Raw genomic sequence first — 16,966 nt, forward strand, 5'->3', positions numbered from 1 at the left:
GCATCAGGTGTGCCCCACTCCCAATACATGTGTACACATGCAGGCTTTTTCCCCAAGCATGGCATGCAACCAGTGTTGTTTTTGGCAGCAAATTTCTATTTTAGTTCAGTCATAGTCTTTGGACTGAAACTGCATTTTGTTTTAGTCACATTTTAGTCACCTTGGAATGTCTCAGTGTTAGTCTAGTTTTAGTCGACTAAATGTCATGCGATTTTAGTCGACTAAATCTACAGTTGATTTAGTCGACTAGAATGTATTTTGGCGGGCCTTGATGCCGTCGTAATGGCAGGTTTTACACTTGCTGAAAATAGCCGATCTACAAGCTGTGAGCTTGTAGATCGGCTATTTTCAGCATGCAACCAAGTGTAAAATGACTTATACTGACTGGATCTCTTGTCCACTAGTCCCTTCCTAACATTTTAGTCTAGTTTTTATTTGTCGACGAAATTGCCAGTATATTTAGTGTAAGTTTTAGTTGTCGTAGCTTAGTTTCCATTTGTTTTTGTCAGTGAAAATAGGTAGTCGACGAACACTTTTTCGTCTTGGTTTTAGTCGACGAAAACAGCCCATACAGTACCTGCAGTGTTTTCCCCAGGCCCATACAGTGGGCCAGGATGCACCCAGAGCCCGCGGACTTCGCCGTCTTCTTCACGGACTCACAGCAGCAGTCCCACATGAACTGCACCCCTGGAACCACACAACAAACAAGACGGGCCCGTTTTATTTATTACACCAATTGTTTTACATCCACACGTATCGGTACCATATCTATCTAAGTGCAATCAACTCGGGGCCTCGGGGGTCTAAAATGGCCGTAATATCAGTTCACCTATAGGACTAACCTGCAGTTAACCTTAACCAAGGATTGCAACAAACGTAAATATTTCTTCCCTTGGATGGGTTAGTCTGGCATCAGCGGTTCCCAAACATTTTTGGCCATGCACCCCCCCCCGGAATATACTGTATGTGCAGCATAGGCTATATTCTGCATGTACTTGCCATAATATATTGGCATAATATGTTAATATAAAACCATAGCACCACCATTAGTCTTTTCAGGTCACGCACCCCCTGGAAGGCGCTCGCGCACCACAGTTTGGGAACCACTGGTCTAGACCATGACATGACAACGTGACATTGGGGGGGGACCATACCTGGTCTAGACCATCACATGACAACGTGACATTGGGGGGGACCATACCTGGTCTCTAGACCATCACATGACAACGTTACACAGAGAGGGGGGACCATACCGTCGACCTGATGAGGTTTGAGCTTCGTCACGAGGTTCTTGTGCACGTCCACCAGCGGCTCCTTCGTCTCCTCGTCTTCATCCAAGACCAGCTTGGTGGTGACGGGACAAGTCTCTGCAGAGTGGTGCTCCACCACTACAACCTGAGGGGGGGGGGGGGGGGGGGAATCCGCTAGTTAACCCATTCTGACCTGAGATCAGATTCATACGAGGTTTCCACTGGACACACACTGGTCTGATGAACCCATTCTGACCTGAGATCAGATTCTAAAAATGTCAGTCGTTCTTCGATTTTTCAAAAATAGCAGACCTACAAGCTCGTAGCGCGCCACTCGGTGGCGCGCTACGAGCTTGTAGATCTGCTATTTTTCAATAGCTAAAGCATAACATGATGCTAACACCAAAATGGGTTCCCGTTCAGAATGGGTTAAACGCTGCCCGCATTGGTCATTGAGCCAACAAAAAAGCCACTTCGCCCTTTGTCACAGACAAAGAGCAAAGCGAGCCAAGATTGTCTCTTCCCCCCCCCCCCCCCCTCTCGTTCACTTGCATTGGCCTCAATTTCCCAGAAGCCCTAGCAGCCCAGGGGCATGGGTTGATTTCCGGTTTCGTCATCAGAACACGACGGCCTCGTCACTAGGGATGGAGCCCGTTCATTCCCATTGATAACGATCACCTTATCGATCAGGCTTATCGAGTTGGGTTCTTATCGTGCCCACCATCGAGCATTTTCTATCATTTCGTGGAAAGACGGGAGACAATAAATTCGGAACAGAGACAGTATCTTTTACCAGGGCATTCAAATACAGTACTTTTCTAACGGACAGAGAGCCGCTATGCTCAATAACAAGCTTGATAAGCCCAAAGCTTATTGATAACGGGTACTCGATAAGCTTCTTATCGGATTTCTTCGGGTGTCGGTTATCGAGCTCCATCGCTACTCGTCACCCAGGTCCGCGGCAAAGCCGGAGTTTCTTTTTAATTGTTAAAACACGGCGAATTAAACCCACTAAACGAAAGTCGGGAAAGCCGTATTACGCGCGGTGGAACACTGGATTAAACAATTAGCGGCCATCAAACAGTTAGTGTAACATATGAACATAATTATGAACAAAGCTACGTTCTCGTTAACTTAACATTGGTTAGGGACTAGGGACAGACCCCAAACCGGGGCACACCCGGTACGCAATACCAAGATAGCGCCAAACGTTATGCATTAATTATAACATTACGCAGCCTGGGAGATTGTTTCTAACCTGGTGAGCCGCGAGGATATTGCAAGTAGGCCCCCAAATAATTTAAAAACATGTATGATTTTAATGATAATGTAATATTAATATTAAAAATGTTTTAATATGTTAGCTGCATTGATCCAAGCCGGAACACAATCATCGTTGATTGATCATTAAAACAATCAAGAGGCGTCCTATGTAAAAAATGTGTTAAAACGAAGGACTGTGACAGACCATTAACATTCTGGAATATACTACTACTAAGTGTATGGTGAAATGATTCCATTGAAAAGGCTGACTTCAAACATGGAGGCACACTTTAGAAGTTATTAGAAGCGCCTTTTGGTGTTAGCATTATGTTATGCTTTAGCTATTGAAAAATAGCAGACCTACAAGCTCGTAGCGCGCCACTCGCACTACGAGCTTGTAGGTCTGCTGTTTTTTAAAAATCGAAGAACGACTGACATAGAAACATAGCTTTTTCAGAAAACTGTCAGGATGTAGAAGACAATTCTTAGAATCTGATCTCAGGTCAGAATGGGTTTTAAACATGCAATTGATGCTCGACACGTCATCATATATTGAAGTTTGGTCAATGAATGTGGGGAGAATATATATATTTTTTGCTTTCTGACCTCTCGGAGTTTCTTCCTCAGCTCCTCTCTCTCTGCGATGCGTGCCCTCCTGTCCTCCTCTTCCTTCAGAGCGTCCCTGGTTTCCGAGCGAAGCTTCTCGTCCCTGAGGATTTTGCGGAGCTTCTTGCGTCCTTTGGGGGTGTTTCCGTCCTCGTCTTTTCCCTCACCGTCGACATCTTCCTCTCCGCTCTGTGAAAAATGCCCAAAATAACCACATTAGCACCGTGGCGTCCCCATTTTCCAATCTATCTTCAGAAATAGCTAGAATAGCCTGATCTACAAGCTCACAGTGTGGTGCTCACGTGATGCATTGTGACGTTGTAGATCAGCTATTTTCGTTATCTGTCGTACGACAAAAAGGACAGTATATAAGGCATAAGTGGTTAAAGGAGAATTCCATGCTAGAATGCTTTCTTATCTTTCTTACCTTTCTTTGTAGTTGTTACGTCCCCACCAAAGAGGCCTAGGTGTTTTTTTGTGCAAAAACAATTTGCTATTTTCCCTACCATAAGCCCTCAATGAATTGCATTGCATTGAATGGGAATTGAATGGGGCTATGGGGTGTTATGCTAGTTCACTTATTTCCATCGAAAGAAGTAGTAAAGTGTGCCGCTTGGGATATTATTTACATTATGAAGAGAGGATATATACAAAGAAATTATCATTTTGAGCGATGGAAATAAGCGAATTAGCACAACACCCCATAGCCCCATTCAATTCCCATTCAATTCAATGCAATTCATTTAGGGCTTATGGTAGGGGAAACAGCCAATAAGGAGCTTTTGCACAAAATAACACCTGGACCTCTTTGGTTGGGGCGTAACAACTACAAAGAAAGGTAAGAAAGCCTTTTAGTATGGAATTCTCCTTGAAGTCCAGTTATCTGATGTTGAACCCTGATCAAATCACAACCCACCCACCCAACAACACCTACGTTTGGTTGCCTGGCAACCCCAAGATTGATTTATGATGCCCAGTCTTACTCAACACCATCCGGGGGTATGGTGGAATATTATTAATACCCGACGATCCTTCCACCGCAGTGGTATAAAAATGTATGGTGTGGAGAAGATGGGCTCCTGACTGCAGTTTGACCCATTCTGGGCGGGACCCCCTTTTGGTGATCTAAGAATTACGTTACACTTTAGCTATTGAAAAATAGCAGATCTACAAGCTCAGAGCTCGTAGGTCCTGCTATTATTTGAAAAATCGTGAAAATGCAGCGCAAATCTTTGAATGTATATTCTTTCAGAGCCAACGTTTTTTAACTCAAATCTTTGCTTCTGGGAGGTTCCCTGGAACTACATATTTTCAGTTGGGGGGTCAGCGGCCAAATACATATAATTCTGGGGGTCCTTGACATGACAAAGGTTGAGAACGAAGGTGTTTCAGAAAAACCGTCAGGATTTACACATTTACACATTTGTAGATTTGTAGGTCTACACGGGTAAAATACTTGACTGCCAGACTGCAAACTAATTAAAAAAGACGGGATCACATCACCCCCATTTTAGCCACCCTTCACTGGTTACCCGTTAGTTATAGAATTGATTTTAAGAGTTTACTTTTAAAGCTGTAAATGGTCAGGCTCCCCAGTATGTCTCCGACATGCTCCCTATAAGCCTACACGTTCACTCAGGTCCTCAGACAAAGCCCTTCTTGAGACCCCCACAACCCATCTTATCACAAAAGGGCATTTGCAATCCGGGCTCCCAAATGATGGAACGCCCTACCTATTAATTTAAGACTTGCAAAATCTGTGTCATGTTTTAAATCCCTTCTAAAAAAAACCCACCTTTACGTTAAGGCTTTCTCTCAATTACCTTTTGCATACCTTATTCTATTTGTGTGTGTATGCTTTCATGTTATGTGCCTTGCTGTCATTCAATGATATCTTGTAGCTGTGACTACGTTGTTGTTGGGGTTTTTTTACCCCGCATTTTGTGACTGTCATGAAATGTGCTATATAGAAATAAATAAAATAAATAAAATAAATAAAATAAATAAAATAAATAAAATAAATAAAATAAATAAAATAAATAAAATAAATAAAATAAATAAAATAAATAAAATAAAATAAAATAAATAAAATAAAATAAAATAAAATAAATAAAATAAATAAAATAAATAAAATAAATAAAATAAATAAAATAAATAAAATAAATAAAATAAATAAAATAAATAAAATTCATACCTTTGCGTCTGAAGACGAATCCTGAACCTTGATCCGACGTCGCTTCTTTTTCGCTTGCGCCTGCTTCTTCCTACTGCTCCGCTTGGCCTCCTTCTTCTTCTTGGCATACCTGCACACACACACACACACACACACACAGACGGGACGGAGGAAATAACCGTGATTAACTATTTAATTGCTTTTTAAGACTTTTTAAACAAAAGAAAATCACACAAAGTATGGCCAGGACATAATAATTTTTGAATTTCAAAATAAATTTAAAAAAAGAGTGGAAATAGTTTAGCTTGTAGATTTGCTATTTCAGCTAATTTTTATCGAATATTCGAACAGATTAAATTGATGTATACATTATTGCAAAATGATTGCCATTATCTCAAATAATTGCAACCAGGCGATTATGTAATAGCTGTAACATGCCTAATGGACATCGTAGGACCTATATATATATATATATATATATATATATATACACACACACACACATACACTAGGGCATTAACATAATAATCGAATAGTCTGCTAGTCGACTAGCAAAACACTAGTCGACACTGTTAATTGACATCCGATTATTCGCTAATATTATTTTATACGATTTATTTTTATTTTTATTTTGCTTTTCTACAGCAGACATGCAGGCATGCAGCTGTGAGCTCGGTTGTTTTGTTGGTAGTTCGCCAACTTCAGTACTTATCCATTCCTGGCTGATTGTTTTTCATATCATATACAAGCCTATACTGTACGTGGGTTTTGCCGTCACCCTCATTCGTGTAGGTGGGCGGCGGATCGGCGGTTGCACTAGCAGCATTCAAGACAGTTTTTCTTTGGGAAAAGCATAATGCGATATGCCCCATACGCTCAATGGGGACAACTACAGTGTGTAAATACTTTTACTATTGGTGAGTTTATTACTGTAGTTTGTCCAACCAGTTAGATTGGAGACGTGTCGTCCGGTACAGTAAAGTATAGCAGGAGTTCCTCCTCACTCTGCCCAATATTATCCAGTTTGGTGACAGTCAAACTACAGTAGCTCTTGCCGTGATTTCATGTTTCTTCATGCTTATCCTACAAAAAAACAAACCGCTACGCCGCACGATCATAGTTATAATAGTCGCGATGAAGTTAAGTAGTTGATCATCTTCATAGCCTGGCAGCCTGCTAGCTAGCAAACCTAGTATGCAATCATAACCTCCTCCTAGCTTGTAGCTCCTTCTAAAAACCAAAGGAACTGTGGTTGTAACTTGTTGTTGAACATTTAGGGTTGTATGAAAAACATCGCATGGTTCATTCCTCCTCCTCCTCCCCGCTCCAGTCTCCAGTCTCCAAACATTGTGAACAACGTAACATGCTATGCTGCTCCGTAGAGCGGTCTTGCTCAACGCGTCCATCCGTGAGTCATTGTGGACTTGAAACAGCTAAGCTAATTTCGGCCAATCAGAGCGACATTCAGCGTAATCTAGTAAGAACTAAGAGAGTGGCGACACTCGCGTTGACTCCCACTGTAACAATGGAATGCGGAAGTGCTCATTCTATCTTAATGGGATAGTTCCAATGTTTGGAACTATAGCCCATAGGTACCCGCTTTGAGGTGAGATCAAAGTGTGTCGCCACTCTCTTAGTACTATTCCACTCGGCCTGCATTCACCGGCTCCGTTTTGCTTCACTCGCTGGCTGTTTTAGAACACGATGTTTTAATGCTTGATTGGATGGAATAAATATCATATTTTACTGCCGACTAATCGACTATAAATCGTAATTTTGATGGTAGTCGAGTCGACTATCAAAAATCACGTTTGGTTAATGCCCTAATATATACACACACACACACACACACAGGTATATATATATATATATATATATATATAAAGAAGGAAAATCAGCATCCATTGGGTGACACACTCTTTCTTTCTCTCTCTCTCTCTGTAGCCTCACCTGGTTTTACGTTTCCCCTCCTTCTCCGACGTGCTCTCCGAGCCACTGCTTGAGCCGCTCACTTGCTCGCTGACCCCCGATTCCTCGTCGCTGCTGGACGAGGATTTCTCTCCCTTGAAGTCGGAGTCTGCCGAGTCATCGCTGTCCACTGCCAAACGGGGAAAAACGGGGAAAGTGAGAACCAGTCAAAACTGCCGTTGGTACCCCTAGACTAGAGTACACGGCGTAATCCTTCGGTCTTGTGGTTGCTCGGCAATAAAACGGCACTATCGGTAAGACATAATTTGAGTAACACTTTTGAAGTGCTAGAAAGGTGCCGTGTATAACCGGTATATTAACGTATATGAATACCGGCACATGCGTTTACGGTTCAATTAGAATATGTAAAGTGTCGGGGCGCCCGCTGGCCTAGTGGTCCATATAGGGTCTGTCCTGACAGCGTGTCGCGTGTTCGAGTCCCGTTCGTGCCTGAGGCGGCCATGAAACAAAGACAGAACAGATAATGTCCGTCCGTGTGTGTACGAGGCCAGAGCCGTCCTGCACTGCACGCAGGGGCAGTACAGTAGAGAGAACAGTGAGAGACTTGCTTGCTACCGCTGGTTTCCCTCTAGTTTGTGCACCAAACGAGCTACTAACCAGCAGTTAACTTGCATAGTTGCCATATGCTTAAATGTTTTGTAAAATCTATCGGATTATCACACGATATAGCTGAAGCGTCAGGTTTTCGTCATGTTGCACTGAGTCTCGTCAACGCCGCTGGCTGCGATGAATAAAACCTAATTATTAATCAACGTCACCAAACGATCCATGGTGATATAACTTAAACGCTACACCGTGAAGCAACTTCAACTGCTATTCGTGTTTACTCACCAGTCACCACCACCACTGTATGGAATGCATTAGAATGATTGTAAATGGAACATTAATAGCCTATTCTAACGTGAGTTACATACATCCTTTATTTCGATAAGTCCTTTGATCTCCGTTCTCACTTTCACACTGAAACACGGCGCCGCCATTTAGTGACGTTTCTTTTTCCCTGTCTTTTTTTGTCGGGCTTTTGTCGGGCTTCAGGCTTAACATTATGGTCATTTTTGTAACTATCAATAAAGGCACCAAAGCTAAAAACAAATCTTTATGTGGGCAGACAGTCAACAGATTAATGTATCCGTACCTTTTCGTCGAGACGTCTTCTTTTTCTTCCCTTTAGCGCTAGGTTTCTCGTCTCCTGATTCGGCCTCGCTCAATGTGAGTTTTTTGCGAAGCAGGCGGTGGCGCTGGGGGGTCTTCTTCACCTCCAAGTCGGAGCCGGATTTTTCAGACTCCTCTTCGTCGTCTGCAGCAGAAAGAGAACACGGGTGAAAACATTGCACATCCAAAACAGTTACTTTTAAGGAAATTAAAAAGAACCTGTGGATCACATGTAGTTATTATTTGAGTCACAAGCTTCATTGTCTCATTGAATGAATAATATTTATAAAACCAACAGACTTAAAGAGTAGTTACAGTTGTTTAGTGCTCACAAAAGTGGTCCAGTTGTTATTTTGTGGGGGATAAAATGCATTATTGGCCATTTCCTCTACCCGACCATAAACCCTGAATGGGGCGTTATAGTCAGGGGTGCACACAAGCGGTGCGCCAGTGCGCATGCGTCGTCCAAATGTTTGGTGCGCGGTAGATCAAAGGCATGGAGGCGCATTTGCGCACCGGCTGAGAGACATGGATTTAGAGAATGCTGACAGGCCTTCAAAAGGAACTCAAATGAGACGTTAACGTCCTGTAAGAAGACTTAGAAATAAAACTAGTGTTGACTAATCATTACTAAGTGGCTCTTATTTTGATGAGGCAGTTTCTGCACAGAAAGTCAGTTTCACTTGTAAACAAGCTACGATGGTGCTAGGTCGCTAAACCACGTTAGCGACCATGTTTACAATATGAAAACGGTCACTTAGACAATGTAGGTTACACCCGCTGGAATTAAACATGGAACCTGCAGGCAGCATAACGTTGTGGCAGGATACAAACCCCCCCCCCCACCCCCGCTCCCGCTGTGCACACCAAACTACATAGGCAGGTGCTCCTTTGAGTACTAGCCCAAAATAATTGTGTGCACCCCTGGTTATAGTGCTAATTTGCACTAACTTTAATCCCTGAGGACTAAACAACTGCAACTAAAGGTGAGAAAGACTTCTAGCACGGAACCCTCCTTTAAGCATTTCCAACCTAATGGCACATTTTATTTTTTGGTACAGTAGACTGACAGAAAATGGGGAGAGAGAGAGATGGGGCGTGACACGCAGGAAAAGTCGCCGGTAGGGCTGGGCGATTAATCAAATCTAATTCCGGGAAAAGCTGGGATCGGGACTGAAACCCAAATATTAACAAATAGGAAATCTATTCTACACTATCTATCACAGTGCATTTCCTCAGAGCTTGTAGTCAGATCAGATATTTTCACACAATCATAGTGATATAAGGACGTTAATTTATGTATGGCAAAAGTATAAATACATGGAACAAGGTTTTGGGCCGAGAGTGACAATATGTAATGTCATATAAGAGGGTATGTGCATGCATAAAGTGAGTGGCAAAGTGAGACTTTAATGTCGTTTAATGCAAATCAGACTTTTCTATTTGGATGTATAGGCTGTCAAGGCCAGAAAGTCGTTTTTTGCCACTCAGTAGGTGTTTCCGCATAGCTTCTGGGTATGAGGATGTCACGTGCATACCCTCCATTGACATTTAAACATTTATAGTTTAAAAAAAAAAAAAGTTACCATCTTCATCGTCCTGCTCTTTATCTTTGTCATCCTTCTTCTTCTTGGTTGCTTTCTTGGGAGACTCCGCATCTTCCTCATCCTCAGACGAGCTCTCCCCTCCAGAGGAATAGTTTGACTTTATTTGGGCAAGGAGCATTTTCTTGGCAATTCTTCAGGTGGTTAAGAGGAAAGAAAGGGAGATCAATGGTTGATAAAACATATTTTTACCAGCTGCAAGCTGGTCAATATTAGCTTGTCAAAGTTCCGACTGGTAGATACACACTGGAGATCGACAGGAGATCATTTTCTGCTGAGCCTGCTCTGTCACCAGATGGCAACACTGGTTGCCAAGCCTGCATATTTCCAGCCTAACGTGGATTCATTCACAGTTGCTTGCCTGGTTTGGTTTTTGGAGGCTGCTTAGCTTATTTCTGTCACGACAGTTGCCACCACTGGCAACAACCCATAACATGTTGCCTCAGAATTATTTAGGGTCACTAATTTGAGCATAACAGCGGAGCGCAGCTAAAAAGTGGCAAAACGTCAGCAGCAGACCCACAGATAATAATAATGCAGCTGGTAATGAATTGATTTAATCAATTTGGGATTGTTTTAACATCAAATCACATGATTAACAGAATAAAAAGCTTTAACAATTACGATGATGGTTAAGGTGTGGGTGTCTTTAAGGGGGATTATAGGAGGGGGGCATGTCTGTGTTTTAAAATGAAAGACCGCTTTAAAGGACAACTTTAGTTTTTTTTTCAACCAAGGTTCATGTTTTAGGTTGTCATTAGAGAAAGTAAAAGATGTGTTATCTGGCCACGGAAGATCACAGGATCTACTGAATGTAAAGGAGGCCTACTGGGGGAAGGCTTATACTGTGTAGGCTCACTGTCAGTTTGTCACATTCAATAGATCTTGTGATCTTTTGTGGCCAGATGTAATTTCTTGGAGTCTAGTAGGACTATAATAAATTGAAAAAATTGAAATCGCCATAACATTGTGAAAAAATACATATTCAGCCCCATGCTCGAATGCCCCCACCTCCCTGTCAAAAAGAGCTAAAATCCCTAAAACTAAAGAAAGCCGCAAATGAAAGAAATTTAACACTCACCTTTTAGTTTCTCTAATAACAACCTAAAACATGAACCTTGGTTGAAAAAAACTAAAGTTGTCCTTTAAGTGTTTTTCTTTTCTATTGGTTTTACCTGTTTTCAGCATCCTCTTCCTCCAACGCCGGAAGGTCTTCAGCTTTACCGTCTACTTCATCCCCTACACACAGAAGAAAAAAGGGTGTCCATTTTTTTTTAAACAATTATGAATTGTTGACAAGTTACATTATGGTATAAGAGTCTTAAACTTGTGAAATTCTGACCAACTAAACCGGAGTGTAAATACTGGTGTTCCAACGGTCTGGAAATACCTGACGACTGATGAAAAGCTCCACTTCCTCCGGCTACATCCTCCTCCACAATGCGTTTGATCTTCTGCTGATCGCTGTCCTCCCCAGAGTCACTTTCAGCTTGCTTCTCCTGCTCCTCATCCTCATCCTCACTGGAAGGGGATAACTCCTGCCCGCCGTCGACTTTGCCCCTCCTTGTGCGCTTCTTTTCATAAGACCTTTTCTTGGGGGATATTTTGTCTTCCTCTTTGCTCTTTTTCTTCTTTCCCCGGGCAGGGTTCTTTTTCCCTTTCCCCAGTTTGCCCTTCACATCCTTCTCCACGTCCGAGTCATCTGACCCTGACCCGTCCTGCTTCTTCTGCTTGGAGACCCTCTTTGATGACCTGGTCTTCTTGCCTTTACTTTCTGAGTCCTCCATGTCAGAGTCATCTGACCCTGACCCGTCCTGCTTCTTCTGCTTGGAGACCCTCTTGGATGACCTGGTCTTCTTGCCTTTACTTTCTGAGTCCTCCATGTCAGAGTCATCTGACCCGGACCCCTCCTGCTGCTTCTGCTTGGAGACCCTCTTGGATGAACTGGTCTTCTTGCCTTTACTTTCGGAGTCCTCCATGTCAGAGTAATTTGAACCGGACCCATCCTGCTGCTTCTGCTTGGAGACCCTCTTGGATGAACTGGTCTTCTTGCCTTTACTTTCGGAGTCCTCCATGTCAGAGTCATCTGAACCGGACCCCTCCTGCTGCTTCTGCTTGGAGACCCTCTTGGATGAACTGGTCTTCTTGCCTTTACTTTCGGAGTCCTCCATGTCAGAGTCATTTGAACCGGACCCATCCTGCTGCTTCTGCTCGGGGGCCTTCTTTTCTTTACTTTCAGAGTCCTCCATGTCGGAGTCATCTGACCCTGACCCGTCCTGCTTCTTCTTCTTGGGGGCCTTCTTTTCTTTACTTTCCGAGTCAGAGTCAGGAGAGTCTGAATTGTGTTTGCGCTTGGATGACTTCTTCTCGTTGTCTTGGGAGGATGCCTTATTAAGCGTAAACAAGCATTTCCTAACGCTCTTGCCTCCCTGGTCGTCATCGGAGCTGCATGCTACAGTCGTCTGCAGCAGGATGTCAGGGACTTCGTCAGAGTCAGAGTCCACATCCTCCGTTCCAATCTGTGAAGAAACAGCCGTGGATCCCTTGGTCTGTTTCTCCTCCTCGGTCTTGTTGCCAGCCGATTTTGTGGAGGAGTTGGATTTGCCATGGCTCTGCTCTTGGGTGTCGGACTCGGAAGAGTCGGCCTGGTTCTTTTTTTCAACTTGCTTCCTCAGAGGAGTGGTCTTAACTCTAGCGGAGCGACGTTGTCCTCGAGACGTGTCCGCAGACGCAGTATCATCTGCGGTGTCACCAGTACCATCCTCCTTTACCGCATCATCTTGCTCTCCTTTCCCTCGCTTGCTTTTGGATCGGGACCCACGTGTCACCACTGGACCCACAGGAGTGAGTCTGATGGTAAGGTTTTTCACCTTTGGCTGAGACTGTGGAGGTTCTTGTGACTTTCCATTGGTCTGTACATCAGCGTCTGTGCCATCATTTTGTAACAGCAGGGAGGAATCGGCAAGGCTCTCCACCATCTGAAAGAGCTCCTCAGGGACAGAGGGAGGAACGGAGACAATGTCATGATCTAGGGATGAGCCATCATCACAGCCTTCGGTTTTGGCTGGTTCGTCATCAAAATCATCAGCCTCTCCACCATCCTCGTCTTCAACTGGTTCAACAGCAGCACCTTTAGCTTTGACTGGTCCAACATCACCCTCTTCATTTGTGACAGGCTTACCATCACAGGCTTTACCTTTAATTGGTCTGGCTTTGCGGTCTTCAGTTGTGATTGGCTCACTGTCCATTTTGATCCTTGATATGGCTGCCGTAACCTTTGCTTGGCTACATTTCACTGCCACCTCATCCGATGAACCAACATTGTCCACATTAGGCTCTTCGGTGTCAGGCTCCTCCTCCATGCTGTCATCTATGTGGCCACCAGTTTGAGGCGCAACCTCATCAGAGGTTTTGCTCTGAACGTGCAGTCCACCACCATTCTGCATTTCCATGACTTGGAACTCGGGGTCCAAAGCCTCTTCCAATGCATTATGAGCTTTTTTCAAATCAGCCAGTACAGACTTGAAGGCCTTTAAATTCCGATACCTGTTGCTGTTGTCTCCTTGCTGCTCTGTTGTCTGCTGGATGAACTGAATGAAAGTATTATTGAGCCCAGTTGTCGTTTCCACTAACTTTTTCATTTTCTTTACCATTTCTTTTGGTACCTGTAGCTTCTTATAGGAGAATGTCATGGTCCCTGAGCCTTCAACATGGTCCTTCCCATTAATGACTGGTTTGTGCCCTTTGCTCTCCTTGTGTCGCTTATTGTGCTCCACCTTCTTAGCTGGCTTGTGTTCCTTATTCCAGGTCTGTTCCAGTTTTTCAATGAGGCGGTGGCATTTGGAGGTCAGGTCCCGGAGGTTCTCTGGGCAGCAGACATAGCATCGCCACTTTGAGTTTTCATCATTGATGACAGACCATTCCTTCCTGCCCAGGTTGCGAAGGATGCATTTCTTACAGAAGGCATTGTTACAGAAGTCACAGCAAACGAGCTTGCCGCCTTCAGCACACCACCTGGCAATGGACATTTCAGAGCACATGTTAATTCACTTCCTATTTGAGCAATTGTTTTGAACGTTAAAAATGTTGTGAATGCGGAATTAGTCACTAGTAAAGACAAGCTACAAATATTCATGTGCCTCCACATCATTGCTTTTCAACTATTCTTATCAAGAAAGGTGTGTCAAGACTGGAGGTCAAATCACCTGCACTGCTCATCCATTCCATCAGAGTCTCTACTTATGTCATCACTTTGGTAAAATGTGTAGCATGACTAGAGGAAGGAGAAATAAAGTGAAGAATCATCAATTGGGGTAACGTGGTTAAAACATATAATTATTGTGACATTACATTATTTGAGTTCACTCTTATTACTTCCCCCACCCCCACCATGTCATGAAGAATTTGTACCTTGCATATAAGTACTTTGAGCACAGGATGCTCATAGACAGATTTGCGCTGAAAGTGGTTAACTTGTTGTCCACAGGCAGAACAGTTTACTAGTTTCTTGTGTAAATCTGTATCATCTGCAATGAAGAAGAAACGACAAACATGAGTGCAGTGATGTCCAGACAGAGTGTTAATTAATTATATGAATACACATCGTATGGAATAACAACCTGTATCTTTCTGTTTGAAATCCACCCGGAGCTTCATAGCGCCTTTGTTTTCAGTACCAGCTGATCTCATCACCAAAGTGCCTAAATGGCAAAAAAGTATAAAATCACACCCGTGTAAAGTGAGGGGCGCTCTTCCATCATACGTCATCAAACATCTCATTCTGAACCAATGGCACATCTCCCACCCAATCATGCTGACCAATCACAATTTGCGTCCTAACTTTTATCTTCAATGTTTGTGTTTACACACACAGACACTCAAAGATGGACAAGTGAGGCCCTCAATAACAGGACTGTATATATATTAGTGCTGTCAGGCGATTAAAATCGATTAACTACACAAATCATGCGATTAATCGCATGATTTGTGTAGTTAATCGCACGATTAATCGCAAAACCTATTTTGCTCTAAATTAAATGATGAACTGAAAGAAAACGCTGTATTGTAGAGATGCTCCGATCAGGTTTGACAACATTAATGTTACTTTTTTTTATTTACCTTTTTTCCACATGACGTATGAAAAGACAAGTGCAATGTGCATTATTTTATGGCTTGCCCATTTTCTCTCTTTTGAATAATTCTGTGCAATTAGCACATTCAACACAAACAACTGTTTCCATAAAACAAACTAACATAGGCTACTTCTCTATAAGCAGAATCATGAATAGGCCCATTTAATTTATACAAAAGGAGTAGAGAGAGAGAGCAATGTGTTTGTGGCTCAAACTTTGTCTAATATTGTTTTAGAGCAGTGGTTCTCAAACATTTTCATGCCAAGAGCAAAGGACCCCCAATATTTTTTTCAATCTACAAAGATAATCCCAAAATCACTTATAAATTCAATTATATTAAATTGAATTACTTACTAATCGCTTATTTGGCAACACTGGCCAGAAACGACCAGTGTTGCTTCTTTTTGTATAGACCTTGTCCTAGGTGGCTTATTTCTGCCATAGAGTTATACTGGCAACACCTCTGGCTTCTAGCTAGCTGGATATGTGCTGCTGCTCATCGACTCGTCTCTGTACTGTGTACCGTCAGTCCCAGCTCCGTGACTGGGAGATGGGACTGTCGATAGTCTGGATAGAACTTTCTGTTACAGTTAAATCAATATAAAAGTACCACACAACTGAAAAGTATTGCGACTGTGACCACAAGTTAGAAACGTGTGTGGCTATAATGAGGCATAGCTGTTTACAATGCAATGCAAAATTAACAGCGGGGGTTTTGCTTTTGGTCTGAATGGATGAATTGCACAGGTTTCTCAAGCTTTTTTGGACTGGAACGTACGACACGAGCAAAACCTTTATGAAATGTAAATGGCAGGCTGTTACTCCACTTAAAACATCCTAACAAGGGGTCTGGGAAGGGAGTGCATTGCAGGAACCAGTATTCCAGTATGCCTGCCAATCGATGTGATTATTTTTTGTTGCGCTAATGCGATAAAAAAATTAGTGCCGTTAATAAGGTATTGCGTTAATGCATTAATAACGCGTTAACTTTGACAGCATTAATATATAATACAGTATACACAAACACATTTATAGCAGACGCTTCATACCTTTAGACGAACTGTTCTGGTTGGTCTCTGAAAGATTGTCAGACATGTTTTCATCTTCACTCTCTTCTGAGGTGCCCATTTTGCTTGATTCAGTGTGTTTGGATACAGCAGTGGACTTCCTGAAATGGAGGAATATTGGATCTTTGGAGTTGCCTTGAAGCTGCATTAATAAACATGTGAATCCATCTATACACATACACATCCAGCTCACCTCTTAGAACGAGAAGAGGAAGAAGGCTTCATGTTTTCTGTTGAGCTCCCAGGTTGCTTGGAGGGGGAAGCATAGGACAAGCATGAAAATGTAGTAATGCAAACATTCTCCATAGAAAACTTAAATTCAAAACATATCAAATACAATGTCCATACAAAATTGCCTTAATATAACAAGAGATTATTGTTAATTTCAGGAAATTACCAGAAAGTTACCACAAAATAAGCCAATCTCACCTCCTGTGCGATGTCTGCCATTTTATCTAGGATTTCAGAAGAAGCCATGCACAATTTACCTGAGAAGAAAATGATAAATATGACATGAGTCATATTCAAACACAGACAGACAATTGTATTCACACGGAAAGATAAAGAAGAATGTTTAAGTAATAAACTCCTCCTGTGACAAGTGGCAGTGATAATCTAGAGGTAGAAACAGCTAAAACTGTGTCACGTTATACTGGTGAATTGCAGCCTCTGTTACCAGTTCGGAAATGTAAACTTTCATGTCGTCAAACATCAAAAGCACCACTACCCA

The 16,966-nt window shown here is 42.7% G+C and overlaps 1 protein-coding gene across 3 annotated transcripts in view; it reads right to left on the bottom strand.

The window, feature by feature from the left end:
• The window catches only part of atrx (ATRX chromatin remodeler), a 60,746-nt gene that overhangs the window by 41,174 nt on the left and 2,606 nt on the right, over window positions 1–16,966 (bottom strand). For all 3 annotated transcript variants that reach the window (XM_080773853.1, XM_080773854.1, XM_080773855.1), the window contains exons 2-16: window positions 16,666–16,724; window positions 16,430–16,485; window positions 16,219–16,337; window positions 14,657–14,737; window positions 14,448–14,563; window positions 14,243–14,310; window positions 11,428–14,051; window positions 11,213–11,276; window positions 10,020–10,171; window positions 8,417–8,578; window positions 7,243–7,390; window positions 5,314–5,422; window positions 3,120–3,308; window positions 1,254–1,395; window positions 578–687 (exon numbers count right to left, since the gene is read on the bottom strand). In XM_080773853.1, coding sequence (XP_080629979.1) covers window positions 578–687; window positions 1,254–1,395; window positions 3,120–3,308; window positions 5,314–5,422; window positions 7,243–7,390; window positions 8,417–8,578; window positions 10,020–10,171; window positions 11,213–11,276; window positions 11,428–14,051; window positions 14,243–14,310; window positions 14,448–14,563; window positions 14,657–14,737; window positions 16,219–16,337; window positions 16,430–16,485; window positions 16,666–16,713 — 4,188 coding nt within the window. In that variant the 5' untranslated portion in view covers window positions 16,714–16,724. The remainder of the gene's footprint in view (window positions 1–577; window positions 688–1,253; window positions 1,396–3,119; window positions 3,309–5,313; window positions 5,423–7,242; window positions 7,391–8,416; window positions 8,579–10,019; window positions 10,172–11,212; window positions 11,277–11,427; window positions 14,052–14,242; window positions 14,311–14,447; window positions 14,564–14,656; window positions 14,738–16,218; window positions 16,338–16,429; window positions 16,486–16,665; window positions 16,725–16,966) is intronic.

The sequence above is a fragment of the Protomyctophum bolini genome (genome assembly GCF_963924005.1).
Source record: "Protomyctophum bolini genome assembly, chromosome: 10".
Taxonomy (NCBI): Eukaryota; Metazoa; Chordata; class Actinopteri; order Myctophiformes; family Myctophidae; genus Protomyctophum; species Protomyctophum bolini.